Below are 22,297 nucleotides of genomic sequence, written 5' to 3' on the forward strand. Positions count from 1 at the left end.
GTTTTTTGGGGAACTCTATATTAGTTTAGAATAGAATCAAAAGCTTTAGTTACCTCAGGCATATTTGGATAAAACATCTATACACATCATAAATTTCACATTATCATAACTCTCTGACAACAAAATCAGCTTACCATTGTTCATCGATGTTCTTTACAAAAACCTTGTTTCTTTTAAACTTTGTAGATGCTGGACTGCTAACCAGTTTTTATTTCAGCATCATTAACTCTCATCTATTTGTTTCCACAACAGCTCTCTACAAACTCTCAGCGCCACCATACAACCCAGGGTCTAACGGCATATAATATATATTGTTCATCAATCGTTCAGTCATTTTGGAGTGTTAAGACAAGAATGATGAAACTCAGGTATAGAATGATTAACATCTTTATGTGTCTAATTGATTTTTTATTGCCATAGAGTGAAGCTGTTTTAGACAAACACAAAGCACTTAATGTACACATTTCAAATTATCCCTGCTGTGCAGAGGTACGGACTGACACAGAAAACAATTAGGGCAACTGTTTAGTAAGACACAGATTTCTTCTAATTCAATACACACTTATAACTTGATCAACACGTGTACTATGGATTTAGATAATGCTTCCCACAAGTAAGTCTAAACTGTTGGGTACACATTGGGTGTACACACCAGATTAGACCTGATTTACATATCCAAACATTAGTAAACTTTGTAGTTACACAGATTGATTACATTTTTATATCCTATACCAACATTTTCCTTTCTAAGCAATTTTACAATACGTATATGGTTACACAGTTTAAAATGCTTATACACGAGTAGTTTTGCATTCAAAGGGTTCAGCAAACATGAGAGATAAAACGTATTGATAAAAAAAAATCCCAATTTTTGGTAAAATTTGCACGTTGTTCATAAATATTTATAGTCAATAAACATCTATATCAACAGGAAGATAATTAGTCAAAATACTTTGATCGTTGACTCTCAGTTCATCAACTTTTTGGAGAGCAGAGGTAAACTCAGTCTTCAGGCTTTTCTTGCAGTGAGAATAGACATTTCCCATGTATGTGGCTGTTCAGCGGGTTCCAGAGATGAGTGAACGGTCCAGTAGTCCATCGTGTCTTCATACACCTGGTCACTGCAAATTTCTCATGTTTTTGTCTTCGACGTCATTCAGACAATTTTGATGTGAGGCTCATCTCACCATTCACAGATGATTGCTTCAGGGATACCATGAATTTTTTCCAGGGATGGACTGTGTTTGATAGCACACAATTTCAGACCTCCAGCCAACGTGTATTTCAACCGTGTGTGTTGGAGTTGACTCGGTGATCAATCACGCAGCCGTAGCAGTTGTATTTCAGATCTTGATCAATAATTCTGTCCAACAGTTCTCCCGACACTACACAGATGATGGCTAGCACGGTGATGGTTATGCACCTGTCACTTTCATCATGTGTTGACAGATAGGTTAAATTTCTTTTTCCGAGGGCTTAGCTGATGTTTTTGCAGTCTTCAAACCCGAACTGGTCACATCATTATCGAAGGTAGCAATCGAGCTGTAAAAATTGGTTCTGAATTCATGGGCCATAATGATTTTTTGATGCTCAGAAGGCTTTTGACTCAATATGTAGGCAAACTTTTTTTTATATACATCATGTGGAAGGAGTCTTGGGAGGAAGTGGGGTTTCTGGTCAGTCTTAAAAGAATAGTAACATGATGGCCTCAGAAGAGTCTATTGTTACTTTTATTTCTACCCTTTATTTTTTCTTCCTAATTTAAAAAAAATAAAAATTCATCTAGTTGTTTGAAGTAGTTTTGTAACTGTAACAGTCCTATCATTTAGATAAGTTTTTTAACATCTATAGGTTGTGGGAAAACTCCTAAGAACATTAACATTTGACCTACACCTGCAAAATTAAGATTGATGGTGAGTACATATGTATGTATGTACAGTTCCCTCCACTAATATTGGCACCCTTGGTAAATAAGAGCAAAAGAATGCAGTAAATTGCAATGCCTTCTTTCTATACGGCCTATCTGTTGCTTAGAGAGTGAAGTCCCACGGGAGAGATTACAGACATATAGATCTTAACCCAGTCCCATCTGGGGTGCCAAATGCTGGCCCAAATTTAGCCTATTACCCAAGACACTTCAAATTCAACATAGAAGCAAATACTCACATCTGTGAACCCAGTTGGAGATAGAACAAAAGACACCAGCCGTGAGTGAGAAGAAGCAAGGGTCCAGATTTTATTTCCACCTCACGAGATCCACACCAATGAGAATTCTCAGAAGTGATCTGACACCTGGAGCTCAAGCTCCAGTATTTATACTGTATTTACACAGTAGATAACCAATATATTTTAGAAAGACTATGATTTCAATACCAATAGGGTTAAAAAGAGCTCAACTACATTACCATGATGTTTAAGAAAAGGCTTATCAAATTTACCATGATGTTTTGAAAGAGGACTTTCTGACTACCATTAGGATTGAAAGTGGGAGAGAGAGAAAACAATTATAGAGAGACCTTAGTCTCATGTTGTTATCTCATAATGTCATGTGTGTGCGTTGGGGCCTTTGTGTGTGTTATGTCTGCACGCCCGCCCTTGACTGTACGAGAGTGTGTGTGTTTCTCAGCCTGCCCTCCTCAGCTCTTATATTTCTCTGTGACTAACAAACCATAGTGTGTTACTCTTAAAGATCTTAAAGTGTGAATCCAACCAGTCCTGTGAATTTTCAATCAAATTACATATTACTCATACTAGGTCTCCCTCGTGTTTATTTCATGTCATTTTATCCACAACAAAATCTTAATTGTTCTTAATTAAGATTAAGGTCTTAATTGTTTAACCTTTTCATCTTTTGTTTTTTAAAAAAAAAAAATCACAAAAATTCTCTGCTCTCATGGATATCAAACAATTGCAAACAAAACAGGTTTATCGAACAAAATAGTATTTACTGAATATAGATGTGCAACAATTATTGGCACTTTTTAGTGAATAATTTGTGCTACCTTCCTTTGCTGATATAACAGCTCTGAGTAATGCCTGATGAGGTTGGAGAATATATGCCAAGGGATCTGACCGTTCCTCCATACAGAATCTATCCAGATCCTTCAAATTTTGAGGTCCACGCTGGTGGACGCTCCTCTTCAGTTCAATCCACAGGTGGGCTATGGGACTGGGATGGTCATGGCAGTAAATCTGAAAACTATATCAGTAACACTGGGCTCAAGGGATCATGGATTGGACACCGTTCCATCAGAGCATGTTCAAAAGGTATATATATGGGTGTGGTGGTCAGGCATCCCCAGACTTTTGGCCATATAGTGGAGTTAAATGGACGCTGCAAAGACAGTAACTTGGACCAGAATTATCTCTTCAAATTGCCTGTAAACACAACCATCTTCTGTTGGCTTGAAAAGGTGTCCAATTCGATAGTATGCACAACACAACATTTTAGACAACAAATTCTAGCTCGCATTTAAAGATCAATTAAAGTAGGGATCCCCATTGGTTAAATAAATGTATTGGTGTACTGCATTCTTGGTATTGTCGCATTCAGGTGAAACCAGGAAAATGACCTATGCCAGAATTTATCTGAGAAAATTAAAAACGTATCTTAATTTAACGAATTCACGTGTCAAGATCTGATGGCTTTATGTTAGGAGCACTTGTGTCGCCTTAATGATTTTGCATAAGTATAGCTCCGTCCACATTGTCCGCAGAGGTACGCCTTCTGTCCTGTATGACTCTGCTGGTGGCTGTGGAAGGCCCTCTGGTCACGAAAACATTTCCCACACTGTGAGCAATGATACGGCTTCTCTCCTGTGTGAATGAGCTGGTGTTGTTGGAGATGACTCTCTTGACTAAAATTCTTCTCACACTGTCCACAGTGATATGGCCTCTGTCCTGTGTGAATGAGTATGTGTCGTTTGAGATGGCTCTCTCGCGTAAAAGTCTTCTCACACTGTCCACAGTGATACGGTCTCTCTCCTGTGTGAATGCGCTCGTGTCGTTGGAGATGACTCTGACAAGTAAAATTATTTCCACACTGGGAGCAGTAATATGGCTTCTCTCCTGTATGAATGCGCTCGTGTTGTCGCAGAGTACTCTGGTAAGCAAAACTCTTCTCACACTGTCCACAGTGATACGGCTTCTCTCCTGTGTGAAGGCGTTCGTGTTGTTGGAGAGTACTCCGGTAAGCAAAAGTCTTCCCACATTGTCCACAGTTATACGGCTTCTCTCCTGTGTGGATGCGATTGTGCCGTTGGAGAGTATATATTTGGGTAAAACTCTTCCCACACTGTGAGCAGTCATATGGCCTCTCTCCTGTGTGAATGCGCTGGTGTTGTCGGAGAACACTCTGATGAGTAAAACTCTTCCCACAATCTGAGCACTGGTACATCTGGAAAACAAACAAAAAACATTCAAGATCATCTCCTTCATTTTAAAAGAGGGAAAACAAGTGAGGATGGTCAGGGAACAACTGTTATTTACAGCTGCTATAATGTAATTGAGAACAGGAACTCACTCCAGTGTCTGGAAACTTACTTTCTACCAAGTGTTAACACTCCTTCCATAAATGTTAAATAGTGCTATTAGGCTTCGATTATGTGGAGCCTTTGAGAATGAAATCTCTGTAAATGAGCTGTTATGGGAATAATAACATAATAGAATGTCCAAAATATTCAGATCTGTGATGTTATTGGAAAGTTGATCAACACCTTCTGAATTTAACTGTACTATGGTATAATTATTCTGCAATGCACTGTACTCAGAACGCCCAACTGTCCACACAGAAAAGTGCAAAGGGACAGTCATTTATCTCAGAATTCTCCTTCGGGAACGCAGGGAACATCCACCGAGCCCAATTTCTGTGACCTAAACATATCACGCCAATATATTCATTACATACACATCATTCTCTACATGCTCAAATATAATTAATATGCACCTGTGAAAAGGTGTTTTAACAGCTTTGTACTTAACGTAATTCCATTTATTTCAGCCCAAGTTTACTAATGTCAAAACCACTGTGAATGTTCATTTTAATCGGTCCTTTTAAACCGCTGTATGGTCTTGGCCACCGTGCTGCAGCTCAGTGTCAGGGTCTTGGCAATCTTCTTATAGCCTAGGCCATCTTTATGTAGAGCAACAATTCTTTTTTTCAGATCCTCAGAGAGTTCTTTGCCATGAGGTGCCATGTTGAACTTCCAGTGACCAGTATGAGGGAGTGTGAGAGCGATGACACCAAATTTAACACACCTACTCCCCATTCACACCTGAGACCTTTTAACACTAACAAGTCACATGACACCGGGAAGGGAAAATGGCTAATTGGGCCCAATTTGGACATTTTCATTTAGGGGTGTACTCACTTTTGTTGCCAAAAAAAAAAAGTGAAAAGTCAAGTGAAATCTTAAAACCTAAAGACAGCTGGTTTTTGACACTAGACAGTGTGGTAGTTGTGTAAGCGCACACCAGCACGAGAATACAGAAGTTCTGACAGATGGACTGTTGTTACCCAGGCGCAGGTGAAAAGTGATCTATTTATTTTTCCTTCATAGAATTCCTGCGGGTGTTTCTCAGAGTTTAAAAACTAAAAGAGAAATCAGACACATGACTAAACTTTACCTTTGAGCCAGGAGCAGCAGGAGTCTGTGGAGATTTTCCTAAAGAGCGGCGTCTGGACTCTGATTTCATTATAAGAGGTGTAAAGAATCAGGACACTGGAAGAAAAATACAGAGATTCATGACTCCAGAATCTCCACTAACCTGTTAACCGAGTAGCTCAGGTGGTAACTTTCAGATGAACTCACCTTTAGTGACGTTACGCAGATCCGAAGCGCTCTTTCACATGAAGATGCGAGTCCAAGCGTGTGTTGTTCTTGTTCTTCTTCTTCTTCTTCTTCAGAGGTTTATTGGTGGTTAGCAAACCGGCATTGGTGAATTATCGCCACCAACTGGACAGGAGAGTGGAGCACCGAAAGGAGGTTAAACATTTGTACAATTCCTGGCAAAAATGATGGAATCACCACACTTAGAGGATGCTCATCCAGATTTTTTACTTCGTAGCAAATAAACAAATCACAGATATGACACAAAATTATATTTTGTTTAATAGCTTAAACATACCTAAAACAAATTAAATGTAATTATATTTATAAATAGCATACATTTTCCAGATAAAGTAGAGGGAAAAAAATATGGAATCATCAACATAAAACAAATCACAATTCGTACTTTGTTACTGCTGTTCAGGCTTTTATGATGACTTGAATTCTTTGAGGCATGGACTTCACTAATGAAAAACCATATTCTCCACCAAGCTGGTTCCAATTTTCTCGAATAGCATTTGACAGATCAGATTTGCAGGATGGGACCTTGTCGTAGACCAGTTCTTTACTTTCTACCATAAAATTTCAGTTGGATTGAGATCCAGACTATTTGCCGGCCATGTCATTTTGTTGATGTGTCTTTCCTGAAGAAAAGCTTTAACACTTTTTGCTCTGTGGCAAGAGGCATTATCATCCTGAAAAATGACTTCACTGTCACCAAATCTATTTTCTATCAATGGAATGAGAAGTGTCCAAAATTTAATTGTACATCTGTGCATTGACTGTTGGTCTCCCCTGGTACTTTAACTGTATCAGAGATCCGAAGCGCGTGTGGAGAAGGAAGAGATCTTTCACATCAACTTCCACAAACAAGCGTGTGTTGGTTTCCTGTAATGATGTCATCGATGACGACCGGAAGCTTTTTTGTTGTTGTTGTTCTGTAAACAAGCGACTTACTCTGTCCCAAATTACATACTATACATATACTTATACTCTGCAGTCTAGTGTGTGGATTTTAGAAGGAAGTTATCGTACAAAATGTCACACTTTCGGTATTGGACTGGAAGTTCATATTATTTTCCGGTCGCGGGAAAATTACGTCATACGTACGTAATGCGATGGTGCTAGCATTAGCAAAATAGCCAAACAGATAACAAATGAATTAGTACAGAGGTTCCCAAACCTTTCCAGGGCAAGGCCCCCTCAAACGGCGTTAAAATTTGACCGAGGCCCCCCCTTTTGCAAGATGTCTTTAAAACACATTAAAAATACTGACTTCTGAATATATTATTTTTTATTAATAATTACATCTTTACATTACATTAGGAATTAATTGTGTGTGTGTCTGAGAGTGAGAAAAAGAAAACATATTTATTTATTTTTCACACCAAATTGTTGAGGCGCCCCCTGGCGGCCCTCACTTTGAAAACCACTGAATTAGTGCATTTAACGGTTTATGTTAATGTTTCCTTTTATACCCAACAAGACCTCAGTCACCGTCAGACGGAGGTGTAATCGTCTCCACAGACGAAGTTTGCTTGCACAACTTAAAAATCAACATAGTGTGTTGTTGCTATGCCTACTGGCAATGTAAACATCAAACCAGTAAACAAAGCAAATCAGCTTTGGTGAATATTCGCCACACACATGGATCCCCTCTTAAAATAGATGCGTTAAAAAAAAAAATCACCTCATCCTGTGTTAATTGTGAACACACCTGCGTGTCTAATTAAGGACAACACATTTTGTGTTGCTTTCAAGACAACCAGTGTATTAGTACATTTCCAATCAAACATGTGTTGCTTATAATTTTTTCCCCCTACAATTATCCTAAAATTCAGTTTGTGTTGTATGCTAAAATGCTCACAAAATAAACAAACAATTGCATGGAATTCAGGTGACATTCATTAAAATCATTAAAACATTTGACAGATGTAAGAATTGGACTTGATGCATCTTCTTACAAATCTCCTTGCCTTGTCCAGAACACTTGCTAATTTAAGTTAACGTTAACCCACTCTCTGTATGACATCATGGTGAATGGCTGTAATGCTAGTTCATCGTTAACCTTCATAAAGGTCATGGGAATGTCTAACATTACTGCATGCTTTATGCTAAAGTAAAGTTATTACCTCAGGTGAGGGTCTAGGTTAGCATCACTCATCCCTAATGTGATTGATGACCGCATCCAGGTAACTAACTCTAACTCAGAGTCTCAGATAAGATACAGACCCAGAGAATTATATAATAATGTCAGTTCATATTTTACAATCAACATAAACACATGACACTATAGTGTTATATAGTAGGCCTATAAGTTACCACTTGGTATTTAATTGAAAAACAAAGAAACAAACATTTCCTGGATTCTGTATACAGATACCAGTATTTGGAGCAATAAATAAATGCAGATACAGAAAGTGTCCTTGCGTTACACTCCTAATACATGTGTTAAACCATGAGAAATGGATCTGGACTGGGCTATATTCTAACTGCCTGTTAAACTTAAAGCCATGAATTAGTTACAGACATAATCATACATGGTTTTTAGGCTTTTATTTATTTAAGCCCTGCCCACAACCTGCCCTTATGAGTATAAAGTCTGGTGTAACTAGAAACCATCAGGAATTACTTTATGCGATTTTATTTACAAACTCAAGAATAAGCAGGCAAGGGAGAAGCAACATATCTATGTGGGTACCAGCACATGTGGGCATCCACGAGAAAGTAGACTGACAGCCATAAGAATAAAAACAAAAGAAAAAAAATGAACACGTTGAGGTCAAAATTAAATTATCAAAAGCAGAAGGGAAGAGTCTAGTGTGGAAGAAAATAATGGGGAAAATGGCAGCAGTAGTGGGATAATGAAATCAAAGGGAGACATTTGTAGCCTACATGATACAAAATATAATATGTATGGAAAGTAAGAAAGGAAATAAAATGAAGGAACAAGTCATAATAAGCAGACTGAGGATTGGACATTGCATGTTAAACAAAACTCTTCATATAGGAAAACACCCGACAGGACTATGTGATGAATGTCAGGAGGAGGAGACAATTAATTAAGCACATCCTTATATCATGTAAGACATTTATACAAGAAGACAAGAGTTGAAGAATCAGCTCTAGAAATAGAGTATAATGTAAAAAAGTATAGTAGATAGTGGAAATAATGACCCAGGACGGAGATTTTTGTTTAATTTCTTAAGGAGGACGAATTTAATTAAGAAGTAGTAAGTTACAGTCAGACAGCAGGTGGCAGTAATGCAACATTATGGATGCCAACTGCCGTAAAACACCAAAGAAGAAGAAGAAGAAGAGGAGGAGGAGGAGGAGGAAGAAGAAGAAAAAGAAGTAAAGAAGGGGTCATTCACTCTACTCCATTTTGTGGCGTGGAGAGTTCGGTATCCTGCACAGCAAATCAGATTTCTATTGAAATTATTCCGAGTTTATAGTATATTATTTTTTTTATGTGGTTCGCTATATTTTGTTTTAAGTTAAAGGAAAGTTAAACGGAACTGAATCCCACGTGAATCTCTACGTCCTTTGTAGCCTAAGTGCAGCAGGTAGGATTAACACAGTCTGTGTAGTGCATTGTATATCAGTCTGATAGAACAAAATATAAAAAGTCTTCTGGGATTCACTTTCAGTGAAATGTTACAGTAACTCGTGTGTGTGTGTGTGTGTGTATATCATTTGTTGTTTTTTTTTTTTGCTGAAAAATGTGTATATAATTGATTTTTGTGTCTTTCTGAACTGAATTTTCCTGAATTGTATTTGAATTTGTTTACATTTCTTGAACAATGGCTTTTCTGGTTATTTATTTATATAGTTGTTAAGTACTTTGTAATTAAGTGTTAGTTATATGCCTGATTATGAGTGTTAATTTACTGACAATTTTGGAGTTGGGTGGTCATGAATGATTGTTTTTTGTTTTATTGCCAGTGTTGCAACCATTTAGACCTCTTATAATGAAATCAGAAGCCAGACAAGACTGTTTAAGAAAATCGTCACAGACTGTCACAGCTGCTTGCTCACAGGTAAAAGTTGGTGAAAAGAAAAGCCAAGGCACTTTTTACATAATGTTTAGAATGGATATGCACATGACCTATCTTTTAGCAGTTTATGTATTCAAGGGAAACTGTAAAAAAAAAAAAAAAAAAAAAGTGTACATGTTTTATATTCCCTAGACCTTAACAACAAAGCTAGCTTGCTAATCCATCATAGTAATGGCCGAGTAGAAAAGTAACTTATAACTGTTTTCAGACTGAGAAGCTAAAACTTATTAACTTTAGATTTATACCTTGTTTTGTTCTAAATGTGTATCAATGCTTTTTTCCCCCCTGGTCATTAGCTTTGGGAAAATGTGCAGGCAAGCACTTCTACCACTTTAGGTGAAGACACATACAGCTCAGTGGATCAACAAAATGGAGGAATGCAGGAGAAACATCTAAAAGAAGAACCTAAACAAGACTCTCTATGTAAGATAATATTGGTGTGGGGGTGTTTCTTTGTTTTTAAACAGATATTCTAGGTGTAATAATAAGACACATCACACCAACCAAAGACCAGCATCAGTCCACACTGTAATCTGTCTTTCATCATCATGCCTTCCTCACACTGACTCCTGACCACTGTAATTTAAAATCAAATTATTATTGACGTAATTCTATGTTCACGTCTTACTGTGAACATTTTTTCAGCCATTGAAACCATAAAATTTGTGTCAGTTTGTGTATTTCATACCTTAAAGGGTATGGGGAAGGAATTATAGAGAATGGAATCGTGACGTCAGCCGAAGTGAGATATGCAATGCATTGTGGGATTTTTAGGTTTAGACCAAGTAGTTGTGGCATTAGATGTTGATGATCCAATTTAAAAACGCGTTGACATGGTAAACACTTTCTGTATTATCAACTGCCATAACCATTCTCACGACCGGCATTGGAAAACGTATCACTGACAGAGTGTGATTTTTCAGCTTTCCAGCTTAGAAGCAACACGGTGTACAACAAAACAAATACAAAATTTTAATTTTAACAAACTTTCACTCCATTCTTTTAGATTAAACAAATGATGTACCTGAGAAACCTAGAAAGTTCTGCCAAATAAGTAACATACAACATGTAATTATATAATTGTAATTATGATATTTAAAAGCATATAATAAAAAGAAAGGAAAAACATTCAAAAATGGGCTAGAAACTTCTTAATTTTCACTGTAGCCACTCTTATAGTTGTGAATTTTTATGTATGTTGTGTGTGTGTGTGTTTTTACTATATATTTTATTTGATGAAGTTAATTTTCTAGATGTCACGTCCTCTCGTTTCAGATAGTCTTGCAGACTATTGCAGCTCCTTCTTCGACAATCGTAAGGTGGTGTCATCTCCAGATGTCTTCATCCCTGACACCCCTGTAGCAATAGGAGTCACCAACCAAGCCGGACAGACCTGTCCACCAGGGGTAGAACTCCAGGACCCTGCTAATCCTGATGCAGTGTTTAATACGGGAGAGACTGTTTCAGCTGCACACTGTGGGCCTAGCCAGGGAGACGCAACTGAACAAGAGGATGCTATGACGAGTCCCTTCTCTTGGGTGGTTGGTTTGTTTTTCAGTTTTTAATAATTGTGCACTTATCAATATAATAATGAATGGTGATCATTAGGGTCCAGGTTGTGTTTTTAAATTGTAAATTATTTTCCTTTGTGAATGGTAAGCCATTTTATCAAAAGCAATGTTATGATGATCAGCCATTTACAGTGGGAAGTATTGCGTACTGATTTTGTCTGTTGCCTACCACATTTGTTGGCATATTCAGCTTTTATTTGAGAAAATGTCGGGCTTAAATAGACAATGCTGAAATATTTACTTAAGTGATGCACAGAAAATGCATGATGTACATGTGACACATGATATGTTGTATCCTATGAAAATACTACTAGTAATACTCTATTACTATTGGCACCCTTGGTAAATATTTAAAAAGAAGGCGTGTATTGTGTAACCTTTTTGATCTTTGATTTAAAAAAATCACAAAAGTACTTTATTCTCATGAATATCAAACAATTGCAAATACAGGTTTATAAAAAAATCATCTTTGTTAAATATAGATGTGCAGTAGTGTATACGTGTCCAAACAACTACAGTAGTGATGTAGGTGACTTCGGATTGTAGTTTTGGAGACTTTCTGTCCCCAAGAGACAACTAACTTCTGCAATTCTCCAGCTGTGATCCTTGGAGATTTTTTTTTATCCACTCGAACCGTCCTCTTCAGTGTGTTGAGACGATATAGAGACACGTCCAATTCCAGGTCGATTCATAACATTTCCAGTTGACTGGAACTTCTTAATTATTGCCCTGATAATGGAAATGAGCATTTTCAATGCTATCTTCTTATAGACATTTCCCATTTTGTGAAGCTCAACATCCTTTTGCCGCACATCACAGCTATATTCCTCGCTCTTACCCATTGTTATTAATGACCAAGTGAATTTGGCCTGTGTGTTACCTCATATTTATACCCCTCATGGTATAGACATGGTTGAACAATTTCCCGTTCCTACTAACCCAGGTGTACGTAATAAAAAATATATATAATATATATAAAATCAAATCTCTCAATGGGAATATACTTAAAATACATTTTTCTCATGAATTCATAGGGGTGCCAATAATTGTTGTGCACCCATATTTAATAAATGAATTTTTTTAAATAAACCTGTGTTGTGTTAGCAATTGTTTGATGTCCACGAGAGCAGAATATTTTGTGTAACTTTTGAACAAAAGGTCAAAAGTTAAACAATAGACAATTTTTAACGGTGTTCTTTGCTAATATTTACCCAGGGTGCCAATATTTCTGGAGGGCGCTGTACATGATATGGGATATTCCATGAAAATACTTTTTAAATTAATTAATGTTAAGAAGTTATTTTTGGTCTGCATGGTACTACTTTAGCTGTTTGGCAAATGTCTTGTGCTTTAGATGAACCACTTAAAAAAAAAAAAAAACGAACATTCAAAATAGCTGACTAGGAAATACAGCAATATTGAAACCAGTGGATACCTTGAATGTGAAATATTACAGTTCTGTAGAGGTTTACTTCTAAATTTTGTGGGAAAAGACCAGTTTCACCTTCATATTTTAAGGTATAATTAAGCAGAACCTTCACATATTAAGGTATAATGTTTTTTTTTTTTTACCCAACAGAGAAAAGTCAAAGTACACCAGCGGCTTAAAAAGGAATACCAATGCTCACACTGTGGGAAGTGTTTTCCCAGTCTGTCTGCATTTAAACCCCATGAACGCATTCATACAGGAGAAAAGCCTTATGAATGCTCGCAGTGTGGGAAGACTTTCAATCGACAGATTGCTCTCAAACTCCACGAGCGCATTCACACAGGAGAGAAGCCATATAAGTGCTCAGAGTGTGGGAAGACTTTTAATCGACTGAATGGTCTCCTACAACACCGGCGTGTTCACACAGGAGAGAAGCCGTATCACTGCGCACAGTGTGGGAAGAGTTTTTCTAACTGGAGTCAAGCTAATGTACATGAACGCATTCACACAGGAGAGAAGCCATATCACTGCTCAGAATGTGGGAAGAGTTTTGCCTATAAGCAAAACTTCGAGTTACATCAACGCACTCACACAGGACATAAACCGTATCACTGCTCAGTTTGTGATAAGTTTTTTACCCAACCAGGTGTTTTCCAAGTACATCAACGTACTCACACAGGAGAGACGCCGTATCACTGCGGAGAGTGCGGGAAGGGTTTTTCCCATTACGGTAATTACAAAAGACACCAGCTCATTCACACAGGACAGAAGCCATATCACTGCTCAGAATGTGGAAAGTGTTTTACCCAACTAACTGGTCTGCAAACACACCAGCGCATTCACACACAGGAGAAGCAGTGTGATCAAGGACAAAACACTTAGGAAAGACAAATTCACTAACACAAAGTCATCAACTTCTGACATACGAGTTTGCTCTGGATCCACTGTGTCCCTGACCAGAATAAAGCAGTTACTAAAGAATGAATGGAAAAAAATATTGATTTAGTTCCCATGGACTTTCCCAGCAGAAATGTGGTCTATATTTGTCAAAGAAATGTTTTTTTTGTTTGTCTTTTTTTGTAAAATCACAATGTATTCATTACACTCCACAATAAACATAGCATAAATTAAAATGACAAATGTCTGTGCATTTTCAAGTTCCAGAGTTAGAACAATTCAGTGTATTAATATGTGTAAATGTAGGTACAACAGGCCTCATTTATACATTTTTAAGTAAAGTTGTATATAAACCAAGTCAGACATACATTTTCCAACTGTTTCCACAGGTTTCAGCACCACTACTTTTCTTCATACTTGTGTGAATATCTTGATAACCCATAAAGTGTAAATCCTATTCCTGATACAGTTCATTTTCATGAAGTGAAACCAACAGAACTCCACAAACGGTAAAGTGCACAGACCGCTGGGAGTGTGAAATGAACAATGAGGGTAAATTCTAAAAGACAAGTAGACGTTATTTTGACTCAAAATGAAGCATGAGAGGAAAGGCAGTAAAATGTAATATAATATTAATAAGCGAGCACTAAATCTTCAGCTTACGGTTCTGCGTACACAGACGGTTCCTTGTCTATAATTGGATGTCCTATTTTATTTGTTTTTATTTATGGATTTGTGTTGGCTTTCTTTCATGGATCACATTTCTGGATCACATACATTCCTGACACAAACGTTACCATACATGGTATGGCCATGTGTATTCCAGACACCACACACGTTGCACACACATGTTCTTTCTAACACTCTGAGGTAGGTCATAAAAATATATATAGTTATGTTAAATCTGGATCACATACATTCCTGACACAAACGTTACCATACATGGTATGGCCATGTGTATTCCAGACACCCACACACATTGCACACATCATCTTTCTAACACTCCAGGTAGGTCTAGGTCATAATATATATATATATAGTTATGTTAAATCAGGTTCCCATCCATTCCTGACACAAATGTTACTGTACATGGAATGGCCATGTAGGTTCCCATCCGTTACGGATAAACACAGACACACGTTCCACACATGTTCTTTCTAACACTCTGAGGTATTTGCCTGACAAAGCCATACACAAAACATATTTGACATTTGGGGCCTAATTCTGAAATCACCAGATACCAAATGCACAACCGTTTTGTCTTGCTGCCATCACAAAATAAAAATGTTTAAACCTTAAGTAACATAGTCACAGAGGGTGTATATATTTTTCACACTACGTGAAGTTTGGGGATCCTTATAGACTGTGGAACAGAAATGTACTCAGTGTGTTGCCACCGTTTTATTCATATTGGAGTACAACCATTTTTCTTTTTTACCATTAAGGATGAAACACTTGTTTCTTTTAAAACACCATCTTTAAATGTTTTCTACCTCCTAACTAAAACCTCGGACTTAAGACACGATCTTTGGAGTTGTTGACGCCCTGCTCAGGGTTAAACAACAACGTCTTTACATTACCTTCATTAATAAATTGTCAAACTAACCTCTTGGGTTTTTTTTGTTTTTTGTTTTTTTTGGTTTTTTTGGAGCAAAAGTCAGGTCCTCTCTCATTTCAACAGGTCCTCTTGTTGGTGAATACACAGCAATCTTCTAAGGGTATTAGGATTTCTCGGAGCAGACATTGTAACAGATAGTTGCAGAGTTTCTTCTGTGTTTTAACTACAACGTCTTAACCATTATTTTAACACTGAGACACACGACTCCCTTTAATTCCTTAACAAACACATTTGTAAGAATTCTGGTCAGCAAAACCCCCAAAAGAACAGCTGTGTCTCTCTCTCTCTCTCACACACCCACCCCCGCACACCCACATGGTCACCAGAGGTCATAAATGTACTGCTGGGACATGGGATGTAAAAGCATAGACAAAAGCTTATGTATTTAGCGACAGTTCTGTGTAAGTATCCTCGTTGGCGAACCATTTTCTGAAATCTTGTTTATAGTTTAAACAAAATGAACGATTCTTTTAAAACACCGTCTTTAAAAAAGGTTTTTTCACCCTTAAAATAACCTGGTTAGAAGGTAGGATATGTAATACATATTTTCATTTTCTTCAGACATATTGTCATTTCAGTCTTCACAACGAATAACACTGATGGTTTTGACCTTTCTTTCAGTAAAAGAGAACAACGACATCATACAGCCTTGAAGGACTGTATAAATGTTTTACACATCACAATGTTTTTCTCAACAACGTAGCCAATAAATAGTTAAATTATTTCACAAACCTCAGTCTGTTCATTTCTTGACAGAAGGATTACACATAGATCATATACATAGGGAGCTACACATGCATAACATGTCCAAAATTCTAATACATCTACCACATTCAGTCACCAGGTCTAGTATTTTCTGATAGATTAGTTACACAAACTGATAATTACCACAGAAGTAATTTCAGAAACAAAGATTCACTTAAACCACAAATGTACACATTGGTAGGGATCGTAAAACCCTGAAACACACGACTCGTCCCTTAATTCATTAACATAAACACACTGTAAGCATTCTGGTCAGCAAACCCCCAGGAAACACATGACTCTCTCTCTCTCTCTCTCGCTCTCTCTCTCTCTCTCTCGCTCTCTCTCTCTCTCTCTCACTCTCTCTAACACACCCACACACACGCACGCACACCCACACACCCACATACACACACTTCAGACACTGTCACCAGAGCTCATAAATGTAAAATTTACACTATCTACAGAACTGTCACCCCGGGAAAACACATGTGTAGGACAGTGTGTATAGGCCTACAAGACATCACCCGGAAAATGTGTCTTCTAGTTTAAACAAAACTCTCGATTCTTTTAAGCAACACTTTAAACATTTTACATCCTAAAGGGTTAGGTTTAGAAAGCATGTAATACGCGCGTTTCTTATAAAACACCGTCTTTAAAACGTTTACCTCCTAAAGGGACCTATTTAGAAGGTATGTAAAAACTTTTTTTTTTTTTTTTTTTACATTTCTCCGGGTATATCAATGTTTTAGAGTATTTATTTCAGTAAATTTTTATTCAACGTCATGCCATTTTCTCAAAAGTGCAATCAATAAAGTTTCATTTATTTCACAAGCTTACATTCTACTAATTTATGTTCACATTCAACCATCATGTATTTTCTAACAGTGGAGCTATACAAAACAAACCCCCACAATCTAAATTTAATGTGTGGTTGCAAGATCTCTCTGCTTGTGTTACTTCTCTCTGCTTGTGTTACTCGACCTTAGTGCAGCTTTTGATACTATAGATCACACTATTCTCCTTGATAGATTAGAAAATGTTGTTGGTATTAAGGGAACAGTCCTCTCCTGGCTCAGGTCTTATCTGACCGATCGTTATCAGTTCGTAGATGTAAATGGTGAATTCTCCATGCGTACTGAGGTTACTTTTGGAGTTCCACAGGGTTCTGTTTTAGGCCCACTGCTCTTTACTTTATATATGCTACCCCTAGGTCAAATTATTCGTAAACATGGAATTAGCTTCCACTGTTATGCTGATGATACACAGTTGTATGTTTCAGCGAAGCCAGAGGACAGACAGAAGCTTAGTAAAGCTGAGGATTGTGTAAAGGACATTAGACATTGGATGTTAACTAACTTCCTTCTACTTAATTCTGATAAAACAGAAATACTTTTATTAGGCCCACGTGTAGCTAGAAGTAATCTTTCTGATCACATGGTTACTCTGGATGGTCTTTCTGTTTCATCATGTGCAGCAGTTAAAGACCTTGGAGTGATTATTGACTCCAGCCTATCATTTGATGCTCATGTAGATAATATTACTAGGATAGCCTTCTTTCATCTCAGAAATATTTCTAAAATAAGAAACATATTGTCACTACATGATGCGGAAATACTAGTTCATGCATTCATCACCTCTAGATTAGATTACTGTAATGCCTTACTGTCTGGATGTTCCAGTAGGAATATAAATAAGCTCCAGTTAGTCCAGAATGCAGCTGCTAGAGTCCTAACTAGAACTAGAAGGTACGACCATATCACACCGATATTATCAATACTGCATTGGCTCCCAGTAAAATCTCGCATTAACTATAAAATACTTTTATTAACCTATAAAGCACTAAATGGTCTCGCGCCACAATATCTAAGCAACCTTTTGGTTTTATATAATCCGCCACGCCTACTTAGATCAAAAGATGCAGGCTATTTGACGGTACCTCGAATAGTGAAGGCTACAGCAGGGGGAAGAGCTTTCTCTTATAGAGCCCCACAGTTATGGAACAGTCTTCCTATTAGTGTTCGGGACTCAGACACAGTCTCAGTGTTTAAGTCTAGGCTTAAAACGTATTTGTTTACTCAAGCCTACCCTGACTAGATTCTGTTCTACTACTTCGCAGTCATAATTATCTTTTTTCTCCCTCTCTCCTTTCGCCGAGCCCCACACGAATTTATGGAGATACTAGAGATCCAGATCCTTTCTGCCTCTGGATGGAGCTCAAATCTTCTTTAATTCCAGACTGCTGGGACTACGGCTGCTCCTAAGGCCATACAGACTTCATATAAATCCATAATGAACTTTTTCACACTATCTATTGTTACCCAGATGAGGATGGGTTCCCTTCTGAGTCGGGTTCCTCTCAAGGTTTCTTCCTCTTAAAACATCTTAGGGAGTTTTTCCTTGCCACCGTCGCCACTCAGTGGCTTGCTCAGTTGGGATAAATTCGCACCTTTAATATCTGTATACCATGTTGATATTTCTGTAAAGCTGCTTTGAGACAATGTCTATTGTAAAAAGCGCTATACAAATAAAATTGAATTGAATTGAATTGAAGATAAAAATTCTAATTTATTGAATTAATTAAATATTTAAAGTCGTACACATTATTTTGATGAGTTGTGTTGACATAATAATGTTGATAATTACATCAACTTAATATTGTGTGTAATTTCTGCATTAATTGATTTAAAAAAAAATTACGTTGTAGTACATTTACATTTATTCATTTAACAGAGTGTTAGAGGACCTGTAGACTGAACAAATACTAAGGACATTACAATGTGAGTATCATTTCACTTACAATTAAATTCTACTAAAGCAATGAATTTGGGGCATGTTCTCAATAGTGATATGACCAATAGTGGACTCGTGTATAGGCTACACCTGCTAATACATTTGATGGACTATTTTGCACTACTACACGTAGCTAATGCTAGTCATATTTAGCAGTGTAATTTGAATATCTACTCTTTAGTTTACCGTAGCAGTGGATAAGAAGGAAAAAGTTTCATTTGACAAATCTGCTCATCTAGAGAGGGCTTTTCATTTGTGCTATAGGAAAGATAAGCATGATTACATTTCTGCTTATTCATGTAAACCTCAGCTATATTGTGTAATCTAATTTCATGTATTGATACATTTTTTATTTTATTTTTTAAATCATTTGTCATTTGCACACGTAGCCTTCTAGTTCCACAGCCTTTGGACTGTGGATAGTTCTATGAGAGAGATAAAAGTAGTAGACACAGAGTGTTTCTTTTTGTCTATATTGCTCATTTCATTCAGTGCTTTAACGTCTATAAATCCTGCAGAGATGTTACGTATGAGATTTGTAATGTAAATCACACTGGATTTTACTTACTATTGTTATACAACTTAAAGGCAGCCATTTTTCCTGGTTTAAAAGACTGCATTCTACTGCAGACAATATAAATAGAGAAACGTAATTTTAAAAACGATTGTCAACTTAACAACTTGTGTTCATAATTATGGTAATTTAGTACATAACACTTAAATTCCTTTTAAATAATGTGAAAAGAAAGTGTGTTTGTGTGTGTCATATTTTTGTTTGGATGTGTGTGTGTAATAAACATGGCCATACCATGTATGGTAACATTTGTGTCTGGAATGTATGGGAACCCGATTTAACATAACTATATATTTTTTATGATCTACCTCAGAGTGGGAACCTACATGGCCATTCCATGTATAGTAACATTTGTGTCAGGAATGGATGGGAACCCGATTTAACATATATATATATATATATATATATATATATATATATATATATATATATATATATATATATATATAATGACCTACCATAGAGTGTTAGAAAGAACATGTGTGCAACGTGTGTGGGTGTCTGGAATACATATGGCCATACCATGTATGGTAACATTTGTGTCAGGAATAGATGGGAACCCAATTTAACATAACTATATATATATTTTATGACCTAGACTTACCTGGAGTGTTAGAAAGATGACGTGTGCAACGTGTGTGGGTGTCTGGAATACATATGGCCATACCATGTATGGTAACATTTGTGTCAGGAATAGATGGGAACCCGATTTAACATAACTATATATATATTTTATGACCTAGACCTACCTGGAGTGTTAGAAAGATGATGTGTGCAACGTGTGTGGGTGTCTGGAATACACATGGCCATACCATGTATGGTAACGTTTGTGTCAGGAATGGATGTGATCCAGATTTAACATAACTATATATATTTTTATGACCTACCTCAGAGTGTTAGAAAGAACATGTGTGTGCAACGTGTGTGGTGTCTGGAATACATATGGCCGTACCATGTATGGTAACGTTTGTGTCAGGAATGTATGTGATCCAGATTTAACATAACTATATATATTTTTATGACCTACCTCAGAGTGTTAGAAAGAACATGTGTGCAACGTGTGTGGTGTCTGGAATATACATGGCCACACCATGTATGGTAACATTTGTGTCAGGAATGTATGTGATCCTGATTTAACATGACTATAAATATATTTTATGATCATGACCTTTGACCTAGATATAGAGAGTAAGAATATGTATCTTTTTGACCTTTGTTACAGTAATGTTACAATATATACAAACTATTTCTCTCTTTTATATATTATATATTATATATATATATATATATATATATATATATATATATATATATATATATATATATATATATATATATAAGTAGGACCAGGTAACATAGGTAATATAACACCGGTAATATACAACTAAATCATGCAGTAAAACCATTCACGTTATGATATATTAAATTATTATATACTAAAATATAAAATAAGATTTTCTAAAGAACTCCGGCTTCCATAAGTTTCACAGTAAGGATGCTAAAGGGTAAAATGCTAGAAGACTCAGTGAATCAGATTATATCCATTTAATTATAATGGGGGAACCATTATTCCTTTCAAAAGCACAGTACACACACACCACTAAAAAGTAACATTTTTTAAATAAAGAAAGGAAATGTACTGAGGCCGGGTTCCTAATGGCTCTCATGGATACATAGCACAGTACATCGTGTTTAAATGCCATTGTTTCATATACTAAGTAGTGTCTACATAGGATGTAGGCTCTATTTAGGATTGTACCACTATTAGCAGAGCTGCTAAGCTATGAAGTTTCCCTTTAACCTACCTTGTACTTTAAGAGGCTGTAGTTTAAAAATGCAAATGCAGATCCAATCATCATGTGTAGCTTAATTACCTTTGGCAAATAAGGTACTGTAAGTCACTAAGATAATGAATTCCCACCATATTATGTTGAAGAACTGCCATGCGCCCATGGCTGCTGATTAGCCTGGTTCTGTGTGAGGGTTTCTTTTTAAAAGAAACTAATCTGAAAAAGGAGAAATAAATAAACCTTAGTTAGCTAGCTTGGTAATTCCAAAACATAACATTGTTTGTGTAATTTACAATTAAATGGTAAAGATTTATCTTGAATCTATCAGCTAATATTGGCAACATGTTCTACTTCTTATTGTTGGCATAATGAAAGTTTCCCTAGCTAGCAAGGTTAGTCAGTACATTTATTTTTATATTTTGTACCAAACAGGCAAATTAAAATTAATAAGTGTAAGACCTACAAATTCTTCCTTTCCCAGTATTTAAAATCAAAATACAAGATTAAACTGAAACAGATTCACTTTGTTATCTTTGTTGCGAGTGTTTATTTTACACTGTAAGTGTCTCGACAGCATCACAGTATATTTCTTTAGTTTAAAGTTTTCACAATCAGGAGCAGGCATGAAATATAAAACAGTTAGTACTGGTTCAGATGGATTTAAGGCTAAAAAACATTACCAGGTTGAAGTGACACAAATCAGTTTTTTCTATTTAATATGACAGATTTTATTCTTATTTTCCGGACTGTGGAATGAAAAATCATATCTTTTCAAATTGGACCTGAGCCACATTTATATGTGTGTCTTGACTGAATACATATAATAAATGGCAATGTGGGTTTGTGGGCCAGGAGACAGAATCAGTATATGTCACAATGTTACATTTCTTCAATTTCGCAAGGATAATATTTATAAAAAATAATTCAAATATCCACACTATAAATGAATAAATTAGATAAATTTAACAGCGCACACTAAAACATTATAATGACTA

General features: G+C 36.5%; 2 protein-coding genes across 3 annotated transcripts in view; one reads left to right on the top strand and one right to left on the bottom strand.

Annotated features, from left to right (window-relative positions):
• Positions 1-22,297, bottom strand: part of LOC128615629 (zinc finger protein 850-like) — a 48,616-nt gene that overhangs the window by 13,362 nt on the left and 12,957 nt on the right. Inside the window, exons 10-11 of the mRNA XM_053637856.1 lie at positions 14,771-14,775; positions 3,790-4,387 (exon numbers count right to left, since the gene is read on the bottom strand). Of these exons, the coding sequence (XP_053493831.1) occupies positions 3,790-4,387; positions 14,771-14,775 (603 nt within the window). The remainder of the gene's footprint in view (positions 1-3,789; positions 4,388-14,770; positions 14,776-22,297) is intronic.
• LOC128615587 (zinc finger protein 664-like) lies at positions 9,090-14,041 on the top strand. 2 transcript variants are annotated; one of them, XM_053637799.1, is made up of 5 exons: positions 9,090-9,394; positions 9,774-9,868; positions 10,183-10,309; positions 11,162-11,424; positions 13,037-14,041. In XM_053637799.1, exons 2-5 carry the CDS (start codon positions 9,800-9,802, stop codon positions 13,766-13,768), a joined length of 1,191 nt encoding a protein of 396 aa, XP_053493774.1. In that variant the 5' UTR covers positions 9,090-9,394; positions 9,774-9,799; the 3' UTR covers positions 13,769-14,041. The 2 variants fall into 2 exon arrangements, with proteins under 2 accessions (XP_053493774.1, XP_053493773.1); XM_053637798.1 differs by having other exon boundaries at positions 9,093-9,394; positions 11,162-11,427.

This window comes from Ictalurus furcatus, chromosome 12 (genome assembly GCF_023375685.1).
Source record: "Ictalurus furcatus strain D&B chromosome 12, Billie_1.0, whole genome shotgun sequence".
NCBI lineage: Eukaryota > Metazoa > Chordata > Actinopteri > Siluriformes > Ictaluridae > Ictalurus > Ictalurus furcatus.

Excerpts from the sequence above, each read along its gene's own strand:
- LOC128615587 (XM_053637798.1), top strand. The coding sequence starts at position 9,800 with ATGAAATCAGAAGCCAGACAAGACTGTTTAAGAAAATCGTCACAGACT. Across the intron at positions 10,310-11,161 it reads ACCTAAACAAGACTCTCTAT|ATAGTCTTGCAGACTATTGC; the intron begins GTAAGATAATAT and ends CTCTCGTTTCAG. Across the intron at positions 11,428-13,036 it reads CGAGTCCCTTCTCTTGGGTG|AGAAAAGTCAAAGTACACCA; the intron begins GTTGGTTTGTTT and ends TTTACCCAACAG.